Genomic DNA, 27389 nt, shown 5'->3' with positions numbered 1-27389 from the left:
CTCCCTTATACCAATTTGGGACATTGTGTGTTACGCCATTTTTGTTCAGTTTAAGAAATTAGTTTTGAGATTGTATACAGATTTATCACAGTGAATTTAAGGTTAAACTTAGATAACTAGTCTTTTGTGTTTTCCTGATTTAATAGATTATGAAAGGGTGAGAAGGTAAGTTTTCCGAACTGCTCACGTATGTAAAGTTTTCAACTACTACAAGGTTCTTCCCGATGGTTCAGTTATAACTGCAGAATCCAGCTTCTAATTACCATTTCTATTTCAAGATGTCTGGGCTTGTTTTGTTTCAATCATATAAGTTTTGTGTTACCTTTTAGATGGTCGTGATGAGTTATACTGGCTTTTTGTTGGGAATGATTTAGATTATTTTCAAACTTTAAATGCCTACACATAAGTTTGTAATGAGGCAGTGCTAATTGTACACTTATGTCAGAGATATACTGTGAGCATATATTTAATCAGATATTGGAAGTATTTTTGTGGGTAGTAACTTGTAGGCAAGTCTGTCTAATTTGTGTAACATCATGCCTTACCTGTAGCCACCATGTACACTAGGCTGTGATGCTTCAATTTTTGGCTTGGAATAGCCTAGCAGTGTGTTTGAGTTTTAGTTTAAGGTTAGAGCAAGTTCAAAATGACATTCGGTTGGACCCTATAAGAACAATGTGAAACTTCCACTAATCTTACAGGCTGCATTAAATAGTAAGTGGCCACAACTACAATCAAGTTAGGGTACATAATTATCGATTATAAATATGTAAACTATCGAAGTATTTACAATTAATTATAGCAACATCTTTTAAATGTATTGAATAACAATAGGCCATATACAGAGAATTTTATTTCCCATTACAAAGTAGAAAGCCGGCTTGTCTGTTCCTTTTGACATAAGGCTGAAGTATAGTCAGCAGCCAAAACCATAATTGAATCATGGTATCAAATTATTCCTATTGATTATAAATACTGGCTGCAGTATAAAAAGCGGTGGGTAGGGTACGATAAGCGGACCCGGTTTTTTATATCAAAATTGGCAAACGATACTACTTAATCATAACCATCGATATAATCAATCATTACTGATTTATTATTTTGAACCATTAACTTAAATAATCTACATCAACAGCTGTAAACACTTGCAAATAATACTCATAATGTAATATTTCAATTATTTATAAGTAACATTTTATTATTAAAAATGACAGTCTATTTTAGAAAACTAAACGACATTGCTTTGAAAGATGATAAGACATGTTTTTTGTGACTTCAACATGTTTGACTCGTACCGAAAAACCCATTATGTGAAATTTGTGGGAAAGAAACAACTGTAACTGTGAGAGGAGTAAATATGGTCGTCTTCAGTTTTCCTAATTTTGGTTATAAGTAATAATTTGTTTGATCACTTAATATTAAATTCATATTTTAATTTAAAACCTATGATTGTTATTGAGGGCTATAGATACTTTTATATCGATTGATAGTGTAAGATTTGAGATGGAAATATTAGGTATCGATGATTACATTCTTCGATATAAAAAAACCGGGTCCGCTTATCGTACCCTACCCAGAAGCGGTTACCACAACAATCGAATCGTCGGTAGTCATGATTATCTATAACTGTTAAAACCAAAATAGGCTGCAGTATAATAAGCTTCCAATATTCGAATGACCGGTATTTATGATTAGAATAATTCTTGATACAAATACGTAAACCATTATACGTTATATAGGCATTTCAAATTAAGTAGGCTATAAAAATTAATGTTATAGTCAATATAAAAACAATCTAGGCTATGTGTATTTATAAATATAACGGGTAGGGTACGATAAGCGGACCCGGTTTTTTATATCGAAGAATATAGTCTTCGATACCTAATATTCGCATCTCAAATTCTAGACTATCAATCAATATAAAAGTATCTATAGTCCTTCAATAACAATCATATGTTTTAAATTAAAATATGAATTTAATATTTACAGTGATCAAACAAATTATTATAACAAAAATTAGGAAAACTGAAGACAACCATATTTGCTCCTCTTACAGTTACAGTTGTTTCTTTGCCACAAATTTTACATAATGGGGTTTTCGGAACCAGTCCAACATGTTGAAGCCACAAAAACAATATATTTTATTTATGTCTTATCATCTTTCAAAGCAATGTTGTGTAGTTTTCTAAAATTGACTGCCATTTTTAATAATAAAAATTTCTTACGGAAAATTGAAATATTACCCAACGTGTATTATTTTAAAGTGTTTACAGCTGTTGATATTTAGACTATTTAAGTTAATAATTCAAAATAATTAATCAGTATCGATTGATTATATCGATGGTTATGATTAAGTAATATCGTTTGCCAATTTCGATATAAAAACCGCAATTCCGCTTATTGTACCCTACCTAATATAACAAACAAAGTAGTATAAAATTTACTTACTTTTTACTATTTTAAAGGATAGGCTAGACATGTCTGACACAAATAAAACATGTACATAGCCAATGTACATGCTCCTATTACAGTATTCGTGTCAGTAACCTATGTGTTTTGTGTGTGTGTGTGTGTTTGTGTGTGTCTCTAATGAACGTATCAAAAATGAAATATATAGGTAAGTCAGTGATAACCTATTGCCGAGATACCTTTATTTCTGTAATAGCTGAGCTGAATGATTTGGCGTTCTCATAACGAACTTCTAGTATTATGTTACTCAGTAACCATTAACAGCTAAGGCCATTTCGTACAAGCAAGGAGGCTAGGAATGAATATATTATACTGTGGAATTATTTCAAATACCTATAACAGAATTTGTTCTAAGTAGTTATATCAAGGATCTTTAGTCGTGAATATCAATCATTCGAGTGTTGTATACTGTAGTCTACTTATAGTTATATTTTAATAACCATACCAAATAAAAGCCTATCTAAAATGGTATTTCAGCCTGTAATGCTGATTTCAAAACTAAATTCATTTATTAGAAAGTTAGGCCTAGTTGGTCTGGTTCCAATCAAAATAGTACATGATTGTTAATATATTCACTAAACCAAATTTTATAGTGATAAAAGGGTACTTTGGGATTATAGAGAGGGCCACATCAGTATCAAGAACACAAGAAATACTAATTTTATTATACGTTTTTCCAATTACATTTATTGCTCTACTAAACATCTTCAATATCATAAAATCTTTATAAAAGTTTTTTCCAGGTATTGTGATCGTTTGTTGGTAAACAACGTTATTAGTTGTATTATTCTCGAGCATAAATATAAAGGTTCTTCGGCGGCATTTCACGTGATTTGCAAGCGACGTATAATTGACATTTCAATTCAATTTATGAGGGTTCCAGATGGATTAGCCTGCGACGTTTGATATTTTACTGATAGGTACTATCTCGAGGGATGTTTTTCTTTCGTCGAACGCAGCGCGGGGAGCACCGAAGGTGCTGTCAAGCCCGCGCTGATGGCCGGAGGCAATTTTGGGTGCGAGGGAATGAAGACATCTTCCCCGGCAGATACAAAACAAGTTGCTTCAAATGTCAAAAAATGTTTGTTTACATAGAAGAGTTTTAGTTTGGTAAATGTTTGTTTTACTGTCAAAATAAATTTTTTGTGTCGCATTATATATGTTTACAAAGAACACTGATTAAAAATTTGAAAAGACTCTTTCACTTAATAACATATGTTTGCTGCAATGCACGTTTTCTTACGGGTATTTCTGACCTCTGTGGGGCGGAATCCTGAATCGGGAAAGTTTGGATAAGACAAGTATCCTATAACCTTCTACAGATCAAGACGAACAAATTAAAAAAAAAATTAGGCGAATCCGTCCAGCCGTTTGTGAGTAGATGCAAAATGTTACACACGAACAGTTTCATTTTTATATATATAGATCCCAAATTTTATAGTGATAAAAGTCTTCTCAAATGAGATTAAAAAAATTATGTTTGTTTTAACTTGCAACAAAACACTATTGGATTTCCACCTTTAATTCTAGTTTTTATCTCCTCACTACAAATTGCACACTTTCCATTTAAAGGAGCAAGATTGTTGTGAGCGTTAATGGTGTTCTTGCTGATGGTGTACTCACTACAGAAATTATTTTAGGTACTTTCTGATAAAATGGAGGCCACCTAGGATACAGTATAATAAGAGGCCACCACCACAATAGATTCATATTTATTATTATCTAAACTATAGAAACAAAAATGTTTACATGAATTAGTCATATTAAAACTATCTATGTTGTGTATCTATAAAATGTAACAAACAAAACAGTTTAACATTTAGTTACTATTTACTGTTTTTAAGAATATACTATGATTCTATTGTGGTGGTGACCTCTTATTATACTGTAGCTGCCACCTATTCAAAGCACACTGCGGCTGATGTTAGGTGATTTAGGTTTACTTATCTAACCTAACCATTAGTATTTATTGTGTAACTGCCCACCCAAATTTGCTAAAGTTTTGAGATTTATTTTACAAATACCCTATATAACCAGAAAAAAATATTTAACAAACTAACAAGCGTTTTGTATTCGTATTAATTATATTTTGATCTGAGACATCTCTGTAACTTAAAATTTTTTTTTGAGATTGTTAATGGGGTTAAAATCAATACGTCTACTGTAGAGCTGGCTTATAAGTTACAACATGCAACAGCTCGTAATTTTCTTAGTTTATTATAATTATTTCTAGGTTTCAAATGTTTTCTTCTATGACATTGCATAAGCTATGTGTCAAAAACTGTCATGTCTACGTACCAAACTTTTTGCCATTTAGTGAGATTACTTATTAAAAAAAAACTATTTTGTAGTCATTGACGTACATTGATTTAAGACTAGGTCCAACAAATCACATGGAGAAAGATTATGGCTTCAGGACACATGGTCTCAAGACTATTACATTTAAGTGACTACACAGTAAATGTTTACTGTATATTGAAATATACAATATTTTATGTATTTCAAGAGGGAAATGCTGAAAATGTGACACTGATGGTGACGAATGAAAAACATCGGTACTTTGGGATTATACCGACCACACCCAGACATGAATCGTTATTTGACATTTTGCTTCTACTGATTACTAGATTAGCGTAGAACAATATTTCGTCAATATAAAACAGTAATTGTCTTATCGCAAACCCCTCCCCACCCTCAGACAGAGGTCAAAGTCGAGCGGTCTAGTAGATAACGTGATTGCAGAGTCTCGCCGCCCGTTCAGCTGGTGCGTCGCTTTGTTGTACTTCCGTGTTTTACCTCTACATTTCTCCAAACATAAAAATTCAACAAAAACAAACATTACCAAACTAAAACTAAACTCTTTATTGAAAAAACACTCAAAACTTGTTTTTATTCTTGATCACACTCCGCCACCCAAAATGCGAGTGCCTCCGAAGGTGCTGCCGAAGCCCGCGCTGATGTCGACAAAAGAAAAACATCCCTCGAGATAGTACCTATCAGTAAAATATCAAATTCTAGAGGGGCTGATCAGAAATATGAATTGAATTGTAATGGAAAGGCAATTATGTACCGTGCAAATCATGTGATGCCGCGCCCTGCCCTAATCGGGATTATCGAGAAAGATAAGATAACAGCGACAAAAATACCGATCACAATACCTGGAAATGCTTGTAATTATGTAATTAAACAGTTGTTTTTTCGTTCTATCATGTTTGTTTCTATAAATTTATATTTTTGTGTTCTTCATACTGGTGTGGTCGGTATAATCCCAAAGTACCGTGAAAAACATCCCTTGAGTTAGTACCGAATATAAAATTCCAAATATTGATCACTAATGCTTAGAACTAAAAATATTAACAAACTCGGTACTTTCTGATTAAACAGAGGCAACCCATAATAAAAGGAATTTAGCAAGTTTAGGTGGGCAGACACAAAAAATACTGTAGAACATATATGTGTATCATCTGTACACAATTATTTCGTTATAGCAATTGTTACCTTCTCGAACAATCAAGTAGAAGTATGGTAAGTCGAAGGTCATTACCCGGAGTAAATACAGTGCTGTTATCAGATTCGTGTCTTGATTTATCAAACATAACCTAACTCTGTAACTCATTTGTTATGTTTTTTTGGTACTTTCTGCTAACTTTTTACAGACCTTGTCGTCTTTTGGAACACTCAAATATAAATGTGTGTTTATAATTTTGTAAATTACTTAAAGGTATAGTTTTTGTGTTGATAATCCAATTTTACTTATATACCTACTTTTTTAATTGTTAAACTGGTGGCCTCCGTTTAATCAGAAAATACTACAAACTCTCTTAACTAAACTATTCTACACGAATATCCTAACTCTTCCAGAAGTACACAAAAAATTTTAATTCATATTATTAACTTGTCATTTCTGTCTAGATCAATAGACAGAGTGAGGTATGTAACCTAAATTTTAAAACACTTTCGGTGCATGTTTGTAACGGCCTAACTAGTTATTTCTTGAAATAAAAGTATATTATTTTAAGAAATTGTTAAAAGAGGTTTTAGATATTTTTTATTACTAGGTAAAGTAAACATTATTCGTTACTACCATTAAAATATGGCTTAGCATAGAACTCTTGCTAAATTGTTATATAAACTTGTGTAATTTTTTTATTATTGAAGAGCAGAACAAATTTAAAACATTTATTTATAATTTTCAAACGATTTTAATCCTAAGGGGGCCATAAAGGCAATAGGTGAAAAATGGGATGGACACAGCAGGTCCCTGGCTGGTCCAAGCCCTCAGTGCATGTAAGTGTGGGTCATATGTGCATGCGATGTTACTACCTAGCCCTTCACCTGTAATTACTAATACTATAGTTTAGTAAAACATACATAAACTTCATAAAATATGAAAATATTGATGTACCTTGGGAGTTTTAAACCTCAATTTAATCGATGGTAGCTAATAATCTACGTAATTAATTGCAACTTTTATAACTTTTAAACTATCAGATAATAATAGAACATAGCCAATGTGAGGTAGGGTAAACTCTAGGATTCACGAAAGCACACCAATAATATTTATTAATGTCAGTGATATTAACCTATTTAGATTAAGTTTAGAGATTAACAGCTAGGACCCCTGGTCTAGAAGTTTTTAGTAGTTAACACTCATAGGCTACATGTTTTATTTATAAGTAAAAATATATTTCGAAACATCGCTCCATGCGGTTGGCCCTTGGCTAGGCGAGATAGTAAGTTAGTTGGCCCTTGGCTAGGCGAGACAGTAAGGTTAGGTCAGTTTTTGTTAACTTCATGAACAAAATAGCTTTTTTTAATCTTATTCTCATCTATTTTCAATAATGTTTTAATTAAAATCTCAGATATAAAGTATTGGGAAGATTAAAAGAATTCTCTACATTTAGGAATTTATTCCCTTGTGTAAACATTTTTCTTATTCTTCTCTCCTCACTTTTTTCTTTAATATATTGCTATCCTTAGCACTTTTGATGTAGCCTACTTAAAAAAAAACGTGATTTGGGACTTGCCATAAACATTTACCAAAAACTAGTAATCTTGTATGCTTTAATCTGGTAATAAATATGCAAACTAAATTGTTACTCGTCTGAAGACGAGCAGTCCATTTTCTTGGCCTTTGTGGCGCTTGAACCTTTAGACAAGAAGTGCCTATCTTCTTCATCATACGGGTATTAACTCTATTAGTATAAATATTTACCATTTATGTTAATTAGCCTAAGCCTTTCATGACACTAAAGTGTAATCAGTAGTGCGAGTTTCACACTTGGTAGAAATCTCTTTTTTGGTATTTTAAAAGTATTCATGAAAAACTACTTTTCATACTCTGTTGTTTAAATACTATTTAAAAATGCACAATTAAAAAAAATAAAAAGAGGTTTGTATGTGTATTAATTATATCTTGACAATGAGGCGTAAAAGTAAATGAGGTTCATCATATTTCCTATTGGGAAAACTCTGTCATTTCACTACAGCCTGCTTTTAATACTTACATAGGTAGAGATTTGCGATGTGGTAACTGTGTCTTGTTTTAAATGACATACCGATTAAATATCTGAAATGCAAGTAATAAAAAATATAATTCTAAAACAAATTTTCTCTCAGTAAACAAGTACCAATCTTAGTAAAATTTCCATTTATTTTAGCCAATGATTACAACAGTTTGAATTCCATATACACCATATACAATGTTAAATGTTCGTTTTCACTATATCGATGCTTCAAATGTAGCTTTTCAGTTAATTATATTCACCATTATCTTTTGCCTTCTCATTTTATTATCAGGAGGTCACTGTATTGGAAGAGTTTTTCTTACCAGGGACTAAAAAACTACATTGTTATAAATAACAACCTTTATTTTACTTGCTGTGAAAATTACTTGTCATTATGACAATCAGTTCTTGTTTTCTGCCTTCCAAGAGGAAGCGATGTCGGCAAGGAAGCTTGGCTTCTCTGTCCCTATATAAAGGTTAAATTAGGTCAACAAAAATATGTTACTAGTATTACCGAAATTAAAGGTAATCTTAGTGAGCAAATCATATTTATATTGTAAGATCTAAGAGAAAGACATCTCTTGTGATTACACCTTGACTTCAAATTTGCATTGGTTTAAAAAAATCCCTTCCGGCTTAGTCAGAATAAAGGTAAATTTCATTTTTAGCTATCATCTTAAAATGTCACAGTGAAGATATTTTTAAAGGAAATTCTGATAACCTATTAGGTCTTATTTTAACATTCGTATGGACCACAGTTCTGTGTGAGGATCGTATCAACCATAGCAAGGAAGAGAGCTAATACATTACAAGGTCGATGGTACTGATAAAATGTGCTCCAGTTACACAGGATTTGAACCTGCACTAACTCTTTTAACTAAGATCCTAAGTCCTGTGTATTAGACCATGGAGCCATCAGCAAAATGCATTTTTAGTTTAGATAGTTAATATGTACAACACTGGTACAATGACTCAAGTTAGGCATCTCACATGACAAAGATCGTTATAAGCATATAAATTTGTTTGTTAAAACATTAACTTGGTTTAGATACAACCAATCTATGTTTTCTGGTTCGCACTACATCCAAACATTGTTTTTTACAGTTAAATTCTTGAAATATCTTTGCTTTGCTTTCTCAGTTATTGAAATATATTATTTAGTATTATTAAACTTTAAATATAGCGTAACCCTTTTAGGATATTGAAGATTTTGTAAAAGTGGGGAAAATGTAGTTTAAAAGGATTAATCATAAGTAGATTGCTATGTATTATACATACACCATCCGTTACCTAATTATAAAGAATTAAGTTGTCCATAACATGGACATTTATCAGTAATTTTTTTAGTAGAATAGTTTGAAAATCATCCATTTATTTGTTATTTAAGTTCACCATCAGTTTATTATGTCAACAAAATCATTTTTACTGTTGGAACTAATATTCTATTCCTTATGTTGTTTTTTTATTCAAATACAACATTTTATTGAAATCATTATCAAAAATGTATTTTTACAACCACACTGGCGACTGACACTACAATTGGTATGTACTTGTAAAAATAGACATATGCTTTATATATTGTACTGCCAAAATAAGTTGTGAAATACTTTTGTGAGAGTCACAGAATATGTCCCCATACAGCAAGTCATTTTCGGTTTTTTATATTTTTAGAGTCACAGAATATGCCCCTCCCATACAGCAAGTCATTTTAGTTTTTTATACTTTTATTTCTACATACGAGTATTACACAAATGTTAGCATGCGGGCAGATGTAATATGCACACTCGTCTTTTTTGCAAAACTAGTATGGGCAGTTATATGCCTATTTTCTCAAAAGACTCAACATTTACATGCCACTCTAATATGGGCATTTTGTCTGGGGACAGAGGTATGTCGATGTAAAAATGTCGTTTCTAACTTCATTGTTTCAGTTTTCTCCGGATGGAACAGCTCCACAATGTTGGGAATAATGTATTTCATTTATTGATTAGTTACACAGTGTAAAATGTTTGTGGTAATAATATTCAGATGCAATGTAAGTTTTGTAGTGTATAGATAATTGTATTCAATTAGATAATTTTTAGAAGTTGGTGGTTGGGTTTGAGGCCACCTCTTCTACTAGCAATTATTAACAACTTGTGACACGAAACAGTGTGTTGGGTAATATTCTATGGTGTTTAATTCATATTTTCATGTTGATTTGTTAATTACAGATGAATTAGTGGGAAGAAGAGCATCCTTAACATGACAAATGGTTCTTCTGAATGCCTATAAAAAAGGTACTGTCCGCTAATTTCATCACATGTAATCATGTTCTTTTTCAGTTTTTATAATAACTCAATTTAGGTGGGAGCCAAACCTGTTTTCATTCATTTTCAGTTTTTAATAAACTCAAGGAGTATGAACTTGAGAAAAAATCACATTGCTTCAGCTATGATCAGTTTTCATATGATATATGTGACAGATATAAGTAAATTTAATAATTCTACATGCAGTGTTGAATGTTTGTTATATTTCCTAACTCTAGGAACAACATTTTCTGTAGTAATACTTCTAAAATCTGCAATATTAGTGAGCTGATAACACAAGAAATTGACAAATAAATGTAAACCTGGTCAAAAAATTTGTAAAATGTTTGTACCAAACCACATGAAATAAACGATCCAGATAAGGATCAAAATGTTTTCAATGTATCCCTCCAGCCAAACACAACTCTAACTGAATTGCTCAAAACCTCTTCCAGAATAACTTAGCTGTTCCTCTGAACTTGACAGTTTGAGACAGACAAACCGCATAAAAAAACTTAATTGCACAACTGAAATTGGCACAGTTGGAGCCAGACAAACCACTTACTAAAATCGTAATAGCACAACACTTCTTCCAGAACAATCTCCTGAAATTGACATAGTTGGAGCTAGTTAAACCACTCATTAAAAAAAACTGAATAGCTGTCCTCTATTCAGCACAGCTCAAAAATCCTCTATCTACTTAAAAATTCTGTCCCAATGGTGAATGCAGAAGTATTTTTTACTAAATATTTAGACTTTTACAAAACCATCAATGACAACTATTTCAATAACCTCACCAGATTAAACTTAGTTCCTTTACAAAACTCCTCTTTCTCACCCAGAAAAATTGATAAGTAACACCCCCTGGAAACCATTTTTTTAAATCCCTCACCCCCAAAAATGGAGGCAAATAAAAAATAAAACACATCCAGGACCACCAATAGAAGATTTTCTATTAAAACATTGGACATGTATAGGAAGGAAAATAAACAGACTAACACACATTCTTGAGGTCAATTCACCTGATCTGGTGACCTTGACAGAGCACAGGCTTAAGGAATTACAGCACTCAAGTACTACTGCCAGGGTACAACTTAGGAGGTTTCTCACGGCACACATGCAGAAATGTTTGTAAGTGCATGTGGAAGTTAAATATACAATAATCTCACAACCCTAAAATCAAAGCTATCATCAGGTTGGTTGACTCACCTCCACACTACTGAAATTCTAAGGATAAAGTACCGAGGCCCGTATGTCATATAAATAACTTTTCATTTTTCGAGGTGTCTTTCCAATGTAACTAAAACTTGCAAAAGTATTCCTGGAACACATAAAGGCAGTATAGATTTCCTGCAAAGGATAAAATTTCTATAGGATCAAAAAAGTCTGCATCGATTACTTCACTTCGTTCAGTGCATTTCATAGTACGAGTGTGATAAAGGTACCTGTATTGTTTACCAACAACACATCCCTCACCAAACTCATCTTCTGTGTCAAAAATAATATTCCTGTATTTAAAAAACTTTGACACATGTGTTTTTTTCTATTAAACATGGCATTTTACATGGTCTTACATGGTTTTAATCACATTATTACAATACACAGCTGATGACTTGCATTAAAACTTCTATATCCAATTCATACAACTTATATTAGTTTTGTTGTTGAGCTAACTACTGAGGGGTTTTAACTTCACCGTTTGTGCTTTGATAATTTAACCCTTTCCACCTAAGCAACTCACAGATGTTAAATTCCTACCTGTGTCAGGAACATACCGAACTTTCTCTAAAACTCTGCTTGAATTTTCACGTCCAATTGTAACAATGACATGTATTGAAGACTCTTGGAGCAATTGGAAAATTCTTTAAACATTAATAAATGTCAATGAAGGCACTACTCCAAATTGTTTATTTTTTGGATGAGGCCATTCAAAACCAAAGGTTTCATCTTCAGGCAACTCCACAAATGAATATTTACATACGGTTTATTACAATTAATATTAAAATAACGTGTCGTTTAAATATGCAAATACAGAAATTTTGGAAATATTTCAGCGAGTATAAAAAATTAGATTTGACTACAGTTTAATTTTTGAATAAATTGATAAGAAAGAAGACTGGAATTTTCAGTAGGGCCCTCTTCATTTTTCATGAGTTTTTCTTTATTTCAGTTTATGTATAGTGTTTCCCAAGCATTTAAGGTCATTGGTTTTGTTACTTCTTCTTTTAATTTTAGATTTATAATTGATGTTCTGTGTCCTGATTCAATGCAGTGCTTGGCTACAGCAGATTTGTCAACTCTTCTATATTTTGTGTGTGATAAGTGCTATTTAAATTGTGTTTTTATTGTTTTTTGTTTGTCCAATATAAATTTTGTCAGTCATCACATCTAATTACATAAATTTCTGATTTATTATCATTTGAAATTTTCTGTTTAGGATCTAAAATTTGGAATACTTTGTTGCTTTTTCTGCAAGTGACAGTTTTATTTGTATGCTTTTTGAAGGTTTTGCATATTTTGTTCAATAAAGTGCTGTATGTAGAGCAAATAAATTCATGTTTTGTGTCTTGATCTGTAGCCTTAATGTTGTCTTATCTTTTCTACTTCTTCTTTTTAATGCTTTTTTTAGTATATGTCAATGAGTTGTGTAGTGTAACCATTGAACATAGCAATAGATTTTATGTAAATAGTTCTCTCTTGTAGTTTTCTGTTGAAAGTGGTGTATTTAAGAGTCTGTAAATCATTGAATTAAATGTTGCTCTTTTTTTGTGCAAATGGATGGTTAGATTCATTTATGATGTCCTAACTGTATGTGTTGGTTTCCTGTAGACATAAAATTTAAATTTTGTTTCATTTCTAATAACTAATACGTCTAAAAATGGGATACTATTGTTTTGTTCAAATTGGACATAAGTAAAAACTTGTCAACGATCTATCATGAACTTTTTCAAGAAAAATATTGTAATATGCTGAAAAGTATTGATTTTAAATACAGAAAGAAACAGGAAAAGTTGGAAACACACATTTAAATTACTTCTAAATTCCAATGAGCCATTTATTCATCAAGAAACCAAATTTCCTATAAAAAACAAACAACTTGTGTGTAACTTGTCATCAGAAACATTTACCAAAGAAAAAAATGAATCTTTCAAAACAAAGGTTTAAATTTGAACCTAACAAGTAGAAATTACAGTGAAAATGTAATTGCTGATATAGAAAGTAACATTCAATATTTAGATGACAGTACAAAGACTGCCATCAGATCTGACACATACTCTAACCTTTTTCAAGAATCTAAAAGAAAAACGTTCCCTCACATTTACATAACACAAAATACAATAAAGTCTTAAACAGAATTATGTATTTTATTTGAAGGCTGATATTGTCATTACGAACAAAGAAGAATATCATAAAAGAGTTAAACAAATGTTAATCACTGGACAATACAATGTCCTTCAGAAAAAATCCAATCAAAAAATGTACTAATTCAGAATCAGAAACCTTAAAAAACTGTAAAAATTTAATTAACAACCAATTATACAGAAAACATAGTTCCTAATCCTACCATTCAAAAAATTACACTGTCTCTCAAAAATACACAAACCTGGTAATTGAATGTGACCAATAGTGTCATGTAAAAATTCCCCAACATATTTTCTGTCTCAATGGTTGTTGAAAAATCTTTAAACTTTAGTAAGTTTTCTTTCGTTTTCCATCAGGAACAGATACGATTTTATAGAATCAATTAAAGACGTTGTTCTATATGAAGATGAATATCTTGTTTCTTTTGATGTAACATCACTTTATCCATATGTTCCAATTAAGGATACAATGAAAATAATTACAGATTGGTTTAAATTCTCAAAATTTACAAAAGGAAATAATTGATGAATACTCGAGTATGATAAATTTATGTATATGAATCAAAGCACATTCTAATATAGAGAGAATCTTATTACACCCAAATTGATTGAAAGGCTATGGGAAATCCTCTTTCATGTTTTATTGCCAATATTTTTATGAGCTATTTTGAAAACTACTGCCAAAATCTAAAATTACATATTTCGAAGAAAATGGATATGACACATCGATGATGTTTAAAAAATATTTAATAAAGATGAAAACATATAAAATTTTATCACAACTCTAAATTAGGTTTACCTTACTATTAAATTTGCATATGAAATTGAACAAAAAAATAGTATCCCATTTTTAGACATATTAGTTATTAGAAATGAAACAAAATTTAAATTTTATGTCTACAGGAAACCAACAACACATACAGTTAGGACATCATCAATGAATCTAACCATCCATTTGCACCAAAAAGAGCAACATTTAATTCAATGATTTACAGACTCTTAAATACACCACTTTACAACAGAAAAACTACAAGAGAGAAACTATTTACATAAAATCTATTGCTATGTTTCAATGGTTACACTACACAAACTCATTGACATATACTAAAAAGAGCATTAAAAAGAAGAAGTAGAAAAGATAAGACAACATTAAGGCTACATCAAGACACAAAACATGAATTTATTTGCTCAACATACAGCACTTTATTGAACAAAATATGCAAAACCTTCAAAAAGCATAACAAATAAACTGTCACTTGCAGAAAAAGCAACAAACTATTCCAAATTTTAGATCCTAAACAGAAAATTTCAAATGATAATAAATCAGAAATTTATGTAATTAGATGTGATGACTGACAAAATTTATATTGAACAAACAAAAAACAATAAAAACACAATTTTAAATAGCACTTATCAACACACCAAAATATAGAAGAGTTGACAAATCTGCTGTAGCCAAGCACTGCATTGAATCAGGACACAGAACATCAATTATAAATCTAAAATTAAAAGAAGTAACAAAACCAATGACCTTAAATGCTTGGGAAACACTATACATAAACTGAAATAAAGAAAAACTCATGAAAAATGAAGAGGCCCCTACTGAAAATTCCAGTCTTCTTTCTTCTCAATTTATTCAAAAATTAAACTATAGTCAAATCTAATTTTTCATACTCGCTGAAATATTTCCAAAATTTCTGTATTTGCATATTTACACTACATGTTATTTTAATATTAATTGTAACAAACAATATGTAAATACTTATTTGTGGAGTTGCCTGAAAATGAAACCTTTGGTTTCGAAAGGCCTCGTCCAAAAAATAAACAATTTGGAAAAGTAGTGTTTTCATTAACATTTAGTAATATTTAATGACATGTATGTTCCTTTTTAGGTTATAAATAACCTCACCATTGTCCATAGTAATACCAGGTCAGCAAATGAGTAATATGTGTAATACTTCTCTAATGTAGCCTCCGTTGGTTAATCAGGGTAACTCTTGTTCTCAGAACAAGATCAAGTAAACCATGGTATGTTAGTATCAGCTACATTTTGGTACTTAACTTTTTTTCACCATGATGAATTTCCTATCAATTTTTCTTTTTGCACTTTAATATCTTTGTTTAATAATGCTGGGCCTATCAACCAACTAAACAAAGATGAATAAATGTATGGAAAATTTAAAAATACAACTTGAAGAAAATCAACTATAAACCAGAGCAACCAAAATATTACATTTTAAAACTTATGATTAATAGAAGTAAAATACAAACCAATGTTGTTCACTTGCTAAATTGAATGTACAGAGTTGTAGTTTTCTGTTTTCAATTGCTCCTGGTTTTTTTTTAGAGAGTCACCGGAACAGACATTTGTTCCGAATGTAGGGAAGCAAGGACCATTTTTAGTAAATAAATCAATTATATATATATATATATATATATATATATATAAAACAGTATTTAAAAATACAAAGTAATTTTGTAATCGCTTGGCTAGATAAGGCTATACTGTGGATGACCCAAAACTTGCCATCTAAAAGAGTCAATCATTTCCTGGGTCTGGACAGCAGTGTGAGATGTGTCACAGCAAAATATCGTGGCAACAGTTTTTATTGGGATTATCTGTGGTTTACTGGTGTAATTAATGCCACGAGGAACAACAATCCGTGCATAAGCCTATTGTACCACTCAAACCAAGCTCTGCTGAATGATATAGGATAAAAGACGTGGTTAGCTAATGTAGGAGTTTTGCTGAACAAATTTATCACCTTTTCATCATTTAAAACAAGGAACATCTTGTCAGGAAATACTTCAACAATGTTAAAGAACTTAGAATGGCCACAAACTCTTGATTGCCAGTGCAGGCGACAAAATTTTTGAATAAGGAATTCCAAATTTTGTTGTAATATATGATAAGTGCTTAAATAAATAAGGTAACTATGTAGGACAATGAAGAAATGTATACAGAACAAAAAAATAAATTTAGAAAATTTTAATTGGGTTTTTATATTTTAAAATAACTGCCCATTTAAATGTCCTTCTTATATGACAATATATAAAAAAAGTAATAACTAATCACTTGGAAATGGAAAATAATTATTTTTTTTTCTAGTTTTTATAATATACTTTCAAATAACAGAGAGAGACAACTATTATGTTGTTACTGTGGGAACAACTATTCAAAAAGCCTTTAGCTCAAAATATTATCAGAAAGACAGTGCACTTCATATAGAATAAATTTAAAATTTTCAGAGAGATTATGGTTGGTCTCAGCAAGTAAAAGAAGAGATCAATTGGCAGTTAGTTAGTTGTCTGGGCAGTCAACTGTAGCGAACGTGCTAGTGATTCCTTTCCCCATAACTTCAAATTGAACTTAGATCTTGTTCAAATTAAACAAGTTTTATGATAATCCTTACTTTGCACAATGAAATGGTTAATTTATTCAGTGCTATACATCAAAATACTGTACAGCATTGTTATATTTGAATTCATTAAATTAGATTCAAGTAAACACACGTGTTCATGCAAGAGGTGTACTTGCTCTGTTTATTCCTACTTGATAAGGTACTGTAAATGTTTTTAAAAACAGTAATAAAAATTCCAATACATGTAAATAGTTTAATTGTTATTCTGAATAAGGTAAATAATACACCAAAGTTTTTTAGAACAAATATGTTTTAAAATAATCATGTTTCATCAGCTAAAATTCACATATACTGTTAATAGGAACATAAAGTATATGAACAATGGATATTTCTTCAAACTAAATAGTAAAATTTGTAAACAATATTAATATATATACACTGACTTAAATCAGCTTACTTATTTCAACTGCTCAAAATAAAAAAATATTAGTTTCTGAAGGACATGGATATATATATATATATATATATATATATATATATATATATAAACCATCTGTCTGTAACATGTCAAAATGAAAACGTTACATAGTGCAATATCACTTATCAGTGGTTCAAGTGTATTGCATAATGTAACAAAACACTTTGAAATGAATAGTTTTAACGTTTTTGCATAATTATCCAATTCAGTGTGTCAATATATTTCTATCCGTTTAATATTTTAATCCATATTACAGTCTGATTAATAATAGATTGGAAATGGTGACTGACAGGCTTAGTGTCGTACTAGACATTTAGTTTTATATTAATGAGATATTTCTTAGTTTACACCCATTACTAATTTTAAAAAATTAGATGTTGTTATTTGCTGTATAGGTCAACATTGACAGGTCCTGTAAAATTGTCATGATTTAAAGTTTGATCATAAATTTGAAAATTGTGACTCCTGTTTTGCAGAGCAGCTGCTAAGTTTTGGACAACAGAAACAGATTCTTTGGCAGAAATAGAACAGCATCAGCTTCTGAGGTACATTCCCTTGGTCTTAGTTCCTAAGCTGTTGTTTTTATGCATGGGCTATTCTGTGATGTGCGTTTTTCCTATCACAGAAACTAGTCAACACTTTTTCATGAAGTAATTTTAATCCAGTCCAATTGTAAATACAGTAGAAAACATGAAATTTCATTTTATGATTTAGCACTATATGATTTTTGTTCAATCCTATATCTTTTTCAGTCTATTAATGTTTTTCCCAATAAAACACTGAAATAAAAATTGTTGGTAGTAAATAAGCATGTATGTATCCAGTATATTGCAGGATATTTCCAATTTGTTCCCATTTTACAAAAAAGTCCAAGTATCCATACATTTATTTTACATTTAGTGTACCATTATACTCATATTTAATACAAAATTTTCTTGCATTTTATTATACAAAATTATTATCAAGTAAGTTAAAATATAATCCTCATTACGAGTGTAAATTTTGTAAGGCAATGTTTAAGTACTACAATTTTTTAAGTTTCTGTTAAATAAACCATATATAAGCAAACTATAAGTGATCCTCTTTTATATCTTTACAATCAAACGAACAAATTTTTAAATACAAATGAGTGGCACATTTATTTTCTAATTTAGCAAGAAAAACTGCTAAATGATGTTTTACGATTACCACAAAGTAAAAAAACTGATAAAACAGAATATCAATGGATCTAAGAGAACATAACAAAAGAGTTATTGGCTTAGAAGTCAATAGGGTTTTACTTGAGAAACTCTACATATCAAGTTTATAATCTCTAGAACTGATATATTAAGAGTGATCGTACAGACAGACAGACGGATTGCTCTTTGTTCTTTTGACTTTAAAGTTGAACTTTCTAAAAGAGTTATCACAGAGACGGACAACAACACAATTTCAAGAATGCACTGTTGTGTCATTATTAAAGAAATTTGATTGGGTACAAGTAAAAGTTAAAGAATTAACTAAAGAAAATTTCAAATTTTTTTGGTAAATGGAAATGGAAAAAAATACTTAGAAAAGATCCGTTATTAGTTGTGGATTACAATATATTGTAGTTAGTTGTAATATTGTTCATATTCACTGACAATCAGTTTTTTTTAATTTCAGACAAATTATATCTTATATCAGGTTTTTCAAAAGAAATAATTAACAAAATTAATATTTTAATAATGTTTACATATTGGCCTATAAAAATGTGTTTTTTTATGTGGACTGTTACAAGTGTTTTAATTGGCCACATGTTCTACATAATGGATAGAGAGACCAGCTACAGTTTAGAGGTTCATCTAGTAATTGTCTTCAGTGAGTCGTCTTGTCATCTTAATGTACTGTGGACTTTAAAAAAAAAGTGAAAGTTGGTTTTGGACTGTATACTTTCGGCAAGACTTTCGAAGGGTTCATTGGAGTTTTTGTGATATTGTTGAGCCTTTTACCACAGCAATTACACAACTTGTTACAGATAAGAATTCCTTTCTGGATAGCATTTCCCCTCAATTAGTCTTCCTGGATTGTGCCAATATTCTCACCTTGCTATTGGAACTTCGCATTTACGGTAAGGAATTATGATGCTTTAACATTTTATTAGCCATCCTTTGTTTATTTCAATCACTGACTTTGCAGGTATTCCTCTTCATAACTGGTTGTTTATTACTTTTTTCCTTGGTACTTTTTTTTTGTCAATATTAATTTGAACGACATTGACAAATTTATTCTATTTAAATTGGTTTTTCAACTAGTGTAAACAAAATTCATTGTAATAATTATTATGTATAAATTATTTCGTATCAAAATAATAGCAACTTTAATGTCGTTTATAGCATCTTTAAGGTAAAATGGAATACAACTCATAATTTGTACTTCATTTATTGAATTTTTCATTTATGTTTACATTTACCATACAAATTCATTATTTACTAACATTTTAGTTTTATTATAATAACGAATTTTCAGCAAAATTACAATTTAAAAGTGAAGTGCTGGTACAATTGTTGACTATAGTAGTATGCGTTCATCTGCTATGTTAGTGTACCTTATTGAGCTTGTAATTTTAATTTTTCTAGCTAAAATATCATGAATTAACCATTCTCTACATTTGGATACTATATGATATTCTTCAGTGTTGTGGGTGGGATTGATTTGGATGATACTCTAGCTTTGAACTTGTTCATTTTATTACTTCAGCTGGAGTTAGATTAAATATAACTGACTTTTAAAACCAGTAATAACTTGTTAACAGTAACAATATAGTGAAAGCTTCCTTTGTTGTAGTAAGTGTCACAGCTGAGCCCCATTGAAGTAATGCAACAGTACTCGGGTACTAGGTCATATGCAACAAGAATGGCTACGTTCTATTTTTACATTGTAGAGTTAAATACAGGCTGGCTAAAATTACCATATTTCTATTATAGAAGTGAAATCAATGTGTCCTGTATATTCGTGTAAAATCAAAGTACCAAAGTTATATAATCAGACACAAAACTTGTGCATTAATAAAATATGGATTTAATTTAATAAAAGTGTGTTAGAACTGTATATGGAAAGAAATACGTGACACACCTAAATAAAATTCAATAAAAATACGAATATACAACATCTAAAGTGACGGAAAGTGCCTTAAAAATGCTATGGGTGTTAAAGGAGTACAGTATGTACTGAGGTGTAACTGGTGTTTATACAATTGCATGTTTTATATATATATAGTAATTTTGTTATATATATATATATAACAAAATTACTGACAAATATGTTAGGTTTAAAATAAACATAAATACATATTTTACATTTCAAACAATTGTTTTAAAATGTTTGACCCAAAACATATGCTGCTATTTTTAAAGTTTTTAAAATATGAGATTGCTAAAAATTGGTAGTATATTTAAAATTCAAAAATATATTTATAACAATATTTTAAGTTAAATACAGTAAAACCTGTCAATCAATTGGTGATGGTGTAGAACAGATATTATTAAAGCCGGATATGGAGTTTTAATATGAACAACATAAGTTATTTATAGCAAATACACTGCCACTGTTGCAGTTCATTTTCATTGCTCTTATGTAATTATGGAAATATAGAATTATGTGCTGGAACTGTTTCCTACAAAAATTTTATAAATTTGTGGTCGATAAAGATTTATTTTATGACAACATAAAAACAAAATTAATGGGCTGGATGTTTTTAACTTTTTGCTTATGTATTTACAATAAAATACAATTCAGAGTAGTATAAATACATATTTATTTACAAAAAAATTATGTTAAGTAATTTACACTCCTTAAATTACCAATGCACCTTTGAAAGCCAACATTACAGCTCTCTCATATGAAATAAAAATGACTTTATTTTTTTAGGCAAAGTTATGGCTGATATCACAGTCAAATCAAACGGTTTTCTAAAAATAGCAGTTGAAAAACAAAGCTTCTGTCCCTGTCTCACCACTATTTAAATAGAGTGTCTAGGAGTTGATTAGGCAATGCCTGCCATTCATTGGTCTATCAAGAGTTGTGTAAGCAACACCTGTCACAACCAGGGCTAGAGAATTATAACTTAAACCTTTTGATCATTTAATTAGTTTGGACTATGGATTTCAAATAATAGAACTTTATAAAAATAATAACTATTTTAATGATTAAAAATTGTTTAAATTAACAGTAGGATTATTGCTCTTAACCCTATGCACTCGAAGGCAGTATTTATAATTTGTCCTTGGAGCTGGTATGGCCACTTCTACTGGCTACCAGGAAGCGCAGATTAATATTTGCTGTAATGTCATCTCAGCTCTTATGTCCAGCTGTACTGGCTAAGATATAATATGTCCTTAGCTCGTAAGGCCAGCACTATTAGCCACTAAATCTAGCAGTCATTTAGTGCTGAAACCTATTGAGCAGCTGTATTTCAAAGTAATTTTTAGGTAATGAATCGGTACATTTTAAATTAGCTTATGATTCTTTTCTAAACATTGTGCAAATAAGAGTCGAGCTGTCAATGAAAGTAGCTCGGCCATCTCTACCGGCTATATGAGTTGCGAGGATAAACTACGGCAAAACTTAACACAAGCTTAGTGTGGCCAGTGCTGCTGGCCTTTCAAGCACAAAAGGATAAATGTTTAATGGGAGCAGACCAAACAGCTGAACCACAAAAAGAACTTTACTTTAGGAACAAATACTAAAATACTTTAGGAGCAAGTACAATACTAAAATTTGCACCACCCATAAATGATGTAAAAGTTTGTTTGATTTATTATTGGTAATTTAATTGAATAATTTAAATGTTCTGCATACTTTGTTGTTACATAAAAAGTTAGTAAAGTTATGAAATCCAAACAAATTATTAGTTATTAAAATTAACAATAATGATGATTTTAAATATGGTTTTGAAAAATTATGTCATTAGTTAATTATAATTATTTTAGATTATAGATTTTACCTCAACGTATCTTAAGTAGGACTATTCTCTCGTTTTACCATTTTCATGTACTAAGGTCAGGTATTTTGAAAAGGATCTAACATTTTAAACTGGTATAAAATTGTAAAGCTGTAATATTTTTTACAAGCAAAGTAAGTATTGGTAGTGTTTTCTATGATACTAAATATCAAATTATATAACGGAATGTCCTGTAATAGGTTTCCTATTTATGGTAATATTTCAATTAACTGTTTTGGTGTAAATGTTTACAGTTTTATATTGAGTGGGAATTTGTCAAACCATCTGAAAATATTCTTAATATGAAATACTGGAAAGGGACATCTTCCTTTTTATCAATTTTAGAAAGGAAGTGTAAATTGTTTTTAAAATGTAAAGCTAACTTAATTTTCAGCTTCTCTACGTGGAGATATGCTGCCCTGATCTGCATTGTTGTTTATTCTGGTTTCTAATTATAGCCCCAGTGGGCAGAGACACGACTGTGGACATTGTATTTAGCTTGAGTTATTTTTATGTAGTCAATTCTATATTTTTGACTAATTGGTTTTTGATTATGTTGGTTATTATGAACATTAGACTGCCATGGACCGGAGACACTACGATGGAGGGAGCGCCTACTACCAGAGATGTGATAATGCTGAGGAGTATGCCAGGCAGCGAGAAGCAAGCATGGCACGTGATTGGGAGGGTAGAAGGGGTAGGGATATGTGGGAAAATTCGGTTGATAGATTTCTTGATGGAGAGGAGAGGCGTATTAGAGATAGAAGTTGTAGGAGCAGATCTAGGGACCGAGATCGTGGCAGAGAAAGGAGAAGGTCTTCGTCTAGGGAGAGGAGGAATTTCAGGGGTTCTCCTGGAAGAGGAAGAGATGATGATAAATATGATAGGGGTGAGAGGTCTAGAAATTGGAATGAAGAAGGGCATCATTTAAGAGGTCACAGAGATAGGAGAAGTTGGGATGATGATGCAGCACGTGATAGGGACTATGGCAGGGACTGGAATGATGGTTCTGGAGGAATCCATATGAGAGATGAATGGCTGGAAAAAGTATGGGGAAAGTCGGATGGGAATGAGAGCAGTTCATCTTTCAATGATTCTCATGATTACAGAAATGAATGGGCTGAGTTACCCCCTGGAGTACAGCCAATGCAGAACAGAACTATAATTATAAGAGGTCTTGCTCAGCACATTACTGAAAATGATATCAGGCAAGAAATAGCAAAATGTAATCTTGATCCTTCAGACATTCGAATGATAAGAAGAAAAAATGGTACTTCTAGAGGATTTGCTTTTGTAGAATTTGCAACAACTGAAGAAGCTGTTCAGTGTATGGAGTCAAAAAATGGTGAATTGATGCTGAACAATCATTATAGGGCAATCATGCAGTTTAGTTTGCCTAAAGATGCAAGAGAAAGGTTTTACAGTGATTGGCATTGTAAATGTTCAGCTCATAATTTCAAACGAAGAGACGTGTGTTATAAGTGTGGTTGCACTAGAGAGAACGCATTAGCGGATGAAGTAAGTGCCTATCCAACAAATACTGTGCTGTTAAGAGGACTAGATACTCTAACTATAGAATCAAATGTACTTGAGTCCATACAAGATCTATCAAATCTTCCTATAAAGAGTGTTCGAATTGGAAGAGATCCTGTAACTGGAACATCATTGGGTGTTTGCTACATAGAAATGAATTATGTAATGGATGCCACTTTCTTACATAATGCTTTGCTTATGGCTGCACCTGAAATTGATGGTAAAACTCCAATTGTATCTTACTACAAATCTGATGCTGCAACACAAAGTGCTAGTGCTCAGGCTTCTAAAGCAGGGAATACAGCTGTTGAAGCGGCTCAGTGGAGTCATCAGAAGTCAGGTGCTAGCGATGTGAACCAGTATACTTTGAAAGATGTAAACAGACTAGCTGAATACAGTGCTAATTTGTATGCTAAAACACCAGAAGAAAAAACCACATATTTAGCATACTATCAACAATATTACCAAAAGATGATTTCAGAAGGTGAACAAATATCATTACCAGCTGACTCAACAAGTGCAAATCCAGCTAAACCAAATGATAGCATGAAAACAGATGTGAGCACACCACTAACGGAAGCTCCGGATGGATCGGGATCCAAAACTTACAATATTCCTGACGTAAGCACCTATCAGTATGACAAAACTTCAGGCTACTACTACGATCCTCACACAACTCTTTACTATGATGCAAACTCTCAGTATTATTACAACTCAAAGTTAGGAAAGTTCTTGTATTGGGATTCTGTGAAAAACACATATTTACCTGCACCAACAGCAGCAACAACTTCAGAACAAGCATCTATATCTGAAAATGTAGACCAGGAAGAACAGAAAGAGGAAGACAAGAAAAGTAAAGATAAAAGTAATGATAAAGATAAGGTTAAAGTAGCAAAAAGAATTGCCAAAGATATGGAAAAGTGGGCTAAAACATTAAACCACAAAAAAGAAATTGCTAAACAAAACCTGGTCACTGCTGCGGCTGTGAACACAGCTTCGTTAAAAGCTCAAGGAGCTGCAGACATTGGGTTTGCTGTTCTGGAAAGGAAAGACATTTCAGTTCCAAGTGGCATGGCCGTTGTATCACCACCCAGTCTCCCAGAGCAGCCTGATAGCCTAGTAGCAGCGTATGGCGCTGGTAGCGATAGTGAGGATGACATGGAAGAAACTGTTGAAGGAGAAGAAAAACAACATGTTGACTGGAATAAATTAAACTGTCTGTTGTGTAAGAGACAATTCAACAGCCGAGAAGTCCTAATGAAGCATACACAGATATCAGATTTACACAAACAGAACTTAAATAAATGGTACAAGTCAAGAGGTTTAGACCCGGATGATGTACAAAAACGGTCGTTGCAGTACAGAGATAGAGCTAAAGAGAGGAGATTGAAGTACGGAGAACCGGACAAACCTCAACCGAATAAACTAAAAGAGAGTTATATCAAGTCGAAAGAGGCAACTATAAGTTATGAAGAGCCTACAAAAATGGGCATAGGAGCAGACAATTTAGGGAACAAGCTTTTACAGAAGATGGGCTGGCAAGAAGGAATGGGTTTGGGTAAAAAGAATCAGGGGCGGACAACTATTATTCAGGCAGAAAGAAGATCTGCCTCAGCAGGGCTAGGAACTAAAACAACAGGCGTTGTTCCAGGTCCTGGTGAAACATATAAAGATTGTGTCCGAAAAATGATGTACATTAGGTATCAAGAAATTGATGAAAATAATAGCTAAGATTTTTACATGTTTAGAACAGTATGTTAAACGTAATTAATAGTACAAATGAAACTGAGTAGAAGGTGGGTTTTGTATACAGTTTTTATTACCGACACTATCAAAATATATTTGAAAATAATTGAAATAAATGTCTATTTCTTGGTTATTTTTAAGGCTAACGTTTGGAAATACGATACTAAATGAAAGTAGCTAATTTAGTAAAGAGGATTTTAAATACGTCATATTTATGAATATTTTCTTGAAACATTCTTCAAAATTATATGTGATATTCTTGGTTATCTAATATGATGACGATTATTTTATCTTCGTTATATTATAAGACTTGTTTCATCATCTGTGATTTAAAAATTTCTGACCTGTTTGTGATATTATTCTGGCATTGGGAGATGAAATAATTTTATTTTCATCAAGCAACTTGGACATTGAATAGTCTTTGCACTTAAATATGTTAAAAAAAGAATTCTATTTAGGTATTTTTTTTATAATTTCAATGGTTTTTTGTGTATAATTAATTTACTACTGTGTTACTTAAACTGAGATTAAGACTTCCAACAAAAATTGCATGCTTTGTCGTATTTGTATCAAGAGTTATTTTTCTTTCTGTGGTAATTTGTTGATAGAATTTAAACTTGTAAATATTGTTGTAAATATTGCTCATTTCAAATTGTATAGTGAACCAACTTGTTTTTTCACACATACATCTTAAAATATATAAATGTGTTGTTAATTTTATTGTTTTTTTATATGAAGATATGTAAATAATTGTATATTATTAGTTCCTTTTGCTTAGAATTGACATTGCTTTAAATATATCGTCTTCATAGGATTTGTGTGTTATTTATTTCCCCTTGTAACACGTAGATTTGGTATGCTGGACGACCCTTTTAGGTAAATTATAATTTATTTTAACTTAAAGGTATATTGGGTGGCAGCATGTAAATCAGTGTTGCTTTTATCTTTTTCCTTTTTTTAATTTTAGAAACACAAATACAAGTAATAAATCAATGAGTTTAAAAGCTGGCTCTAGTGAAACTACGTCGAATTTAACCCCAAACCTAACAACTTACCGACCTTATTTTTGGTCTTGGTGTTAAGGTAGGTGTTCAGTTTAAAAGATATTAATTCGTATTCAAAGACTTTTTACTTTCCTTATGAAATATATATATATATATATTTCTTATATAAACATTGAATGTTTTATATTTTGTTCTAATTAACTCATAAAAATGCTGGAAGTGTTCTTGGATGTATGTTACTTTTTCTCTAATACGAGACATCAGCTATAATTGTACGGCTAAGAATAAGGTCGTACAAGTGTTGGGAACAACAACATTGTTTTGAGGTTTAAATGAAGATCGTAAGTGCACCCGGCTTAGATAACTTATCTACTTGTCTGCTCTTGTAAGTGGCGAGATAATACCATATAAGAATTAATAATAAATACTTTCAATATTTTGAGATTTTAAGTATCCAACAATAGTAGAAGGTAATTAGGCTCAGAGTCCACGCACTCTTCCAAATTAATAATTTGTATCAAATACTTAGCACCTTGGATGTCTTGTAGCATTCGAGTAATCTGAACTGTGTTTCTGTTAGTACGCATGAACTGAAAAAAATTTGAAAAACGTTTCGAGTAAAAAGAAAGTTTGCTCTTAGCATTGTGGGATTGACTATTTCATTTTCTTTATGGAAAAGT

General features: G+C 31.2%; 1 protein-coding gene across 2 annotated transcripts; it reads left to right on the top strand.

The window, feature by feature from the left end:
• LOC124357149 (RNA-binding protein 5-like) lies at positions 1 to 26519 on the top strand. 2 transcript variants are annotated; one of them, XM_046808648.1, is made up of 5 exons: positions 1 to 165; positions 10190 to 10255; positions 17943 to 18011; positions 19463 to 19555; positions 23003 to 26519. In XM_046808648.1, the coding sequence occupies exon 5, from the start codon at positions 23009 to 23011 to the stop codon at positions 25688 to 25690; it is 2682 nt and encodes an 893-aa protein (XP_046664604.1). In that variant the 5' UTR covers positions 1 to 165; positions 10190 to 10255; positions 17943 to 18011; positions 19463 to 19555; positions 23003 to 23008; the 3' UTR covers positions 25691 to 26519. The 2 variants fall into 2 exon arrangements, with proteins under 2 accessions (XP_046664604.1, XP_046664605.1); XM_046808649.1 differs by lacking the exon at positions 1 to 165 and adding an exon at positions 188 to 714.
• The last annotated feature ends 870 nt before the right edge of the window (positions 26520 to 27389 follow it).

The sequence above is a fragment of the Homalodisca vitripennis genome, chromosome 3 (assembly GCF_021130785.1).
Source record: "Homalodisca vitripennis isolate AUS2020 chromosome 3, UT_GWSS_2.1, whole genome shotgun sequence".
NCBI lineage: Eukaryota > Metazoa > Arthropoda > Insecta > Hemiptera > Cicadellidae > Homalodisca > Homalodisca vitripennis.
This window is presented reverse-complemented; position numbering and strand designations above follow the sequence as displayed.

What these genes read in the sequence shown, in the direction of transcription:
- LOC124357149 (XM_046808648.1), top strand. Translation starts at nt 23,009, where the DNA reads ATGGACCGGAGACACTACGATGGAGGGAGCGCCTACTACCAGAGATGT.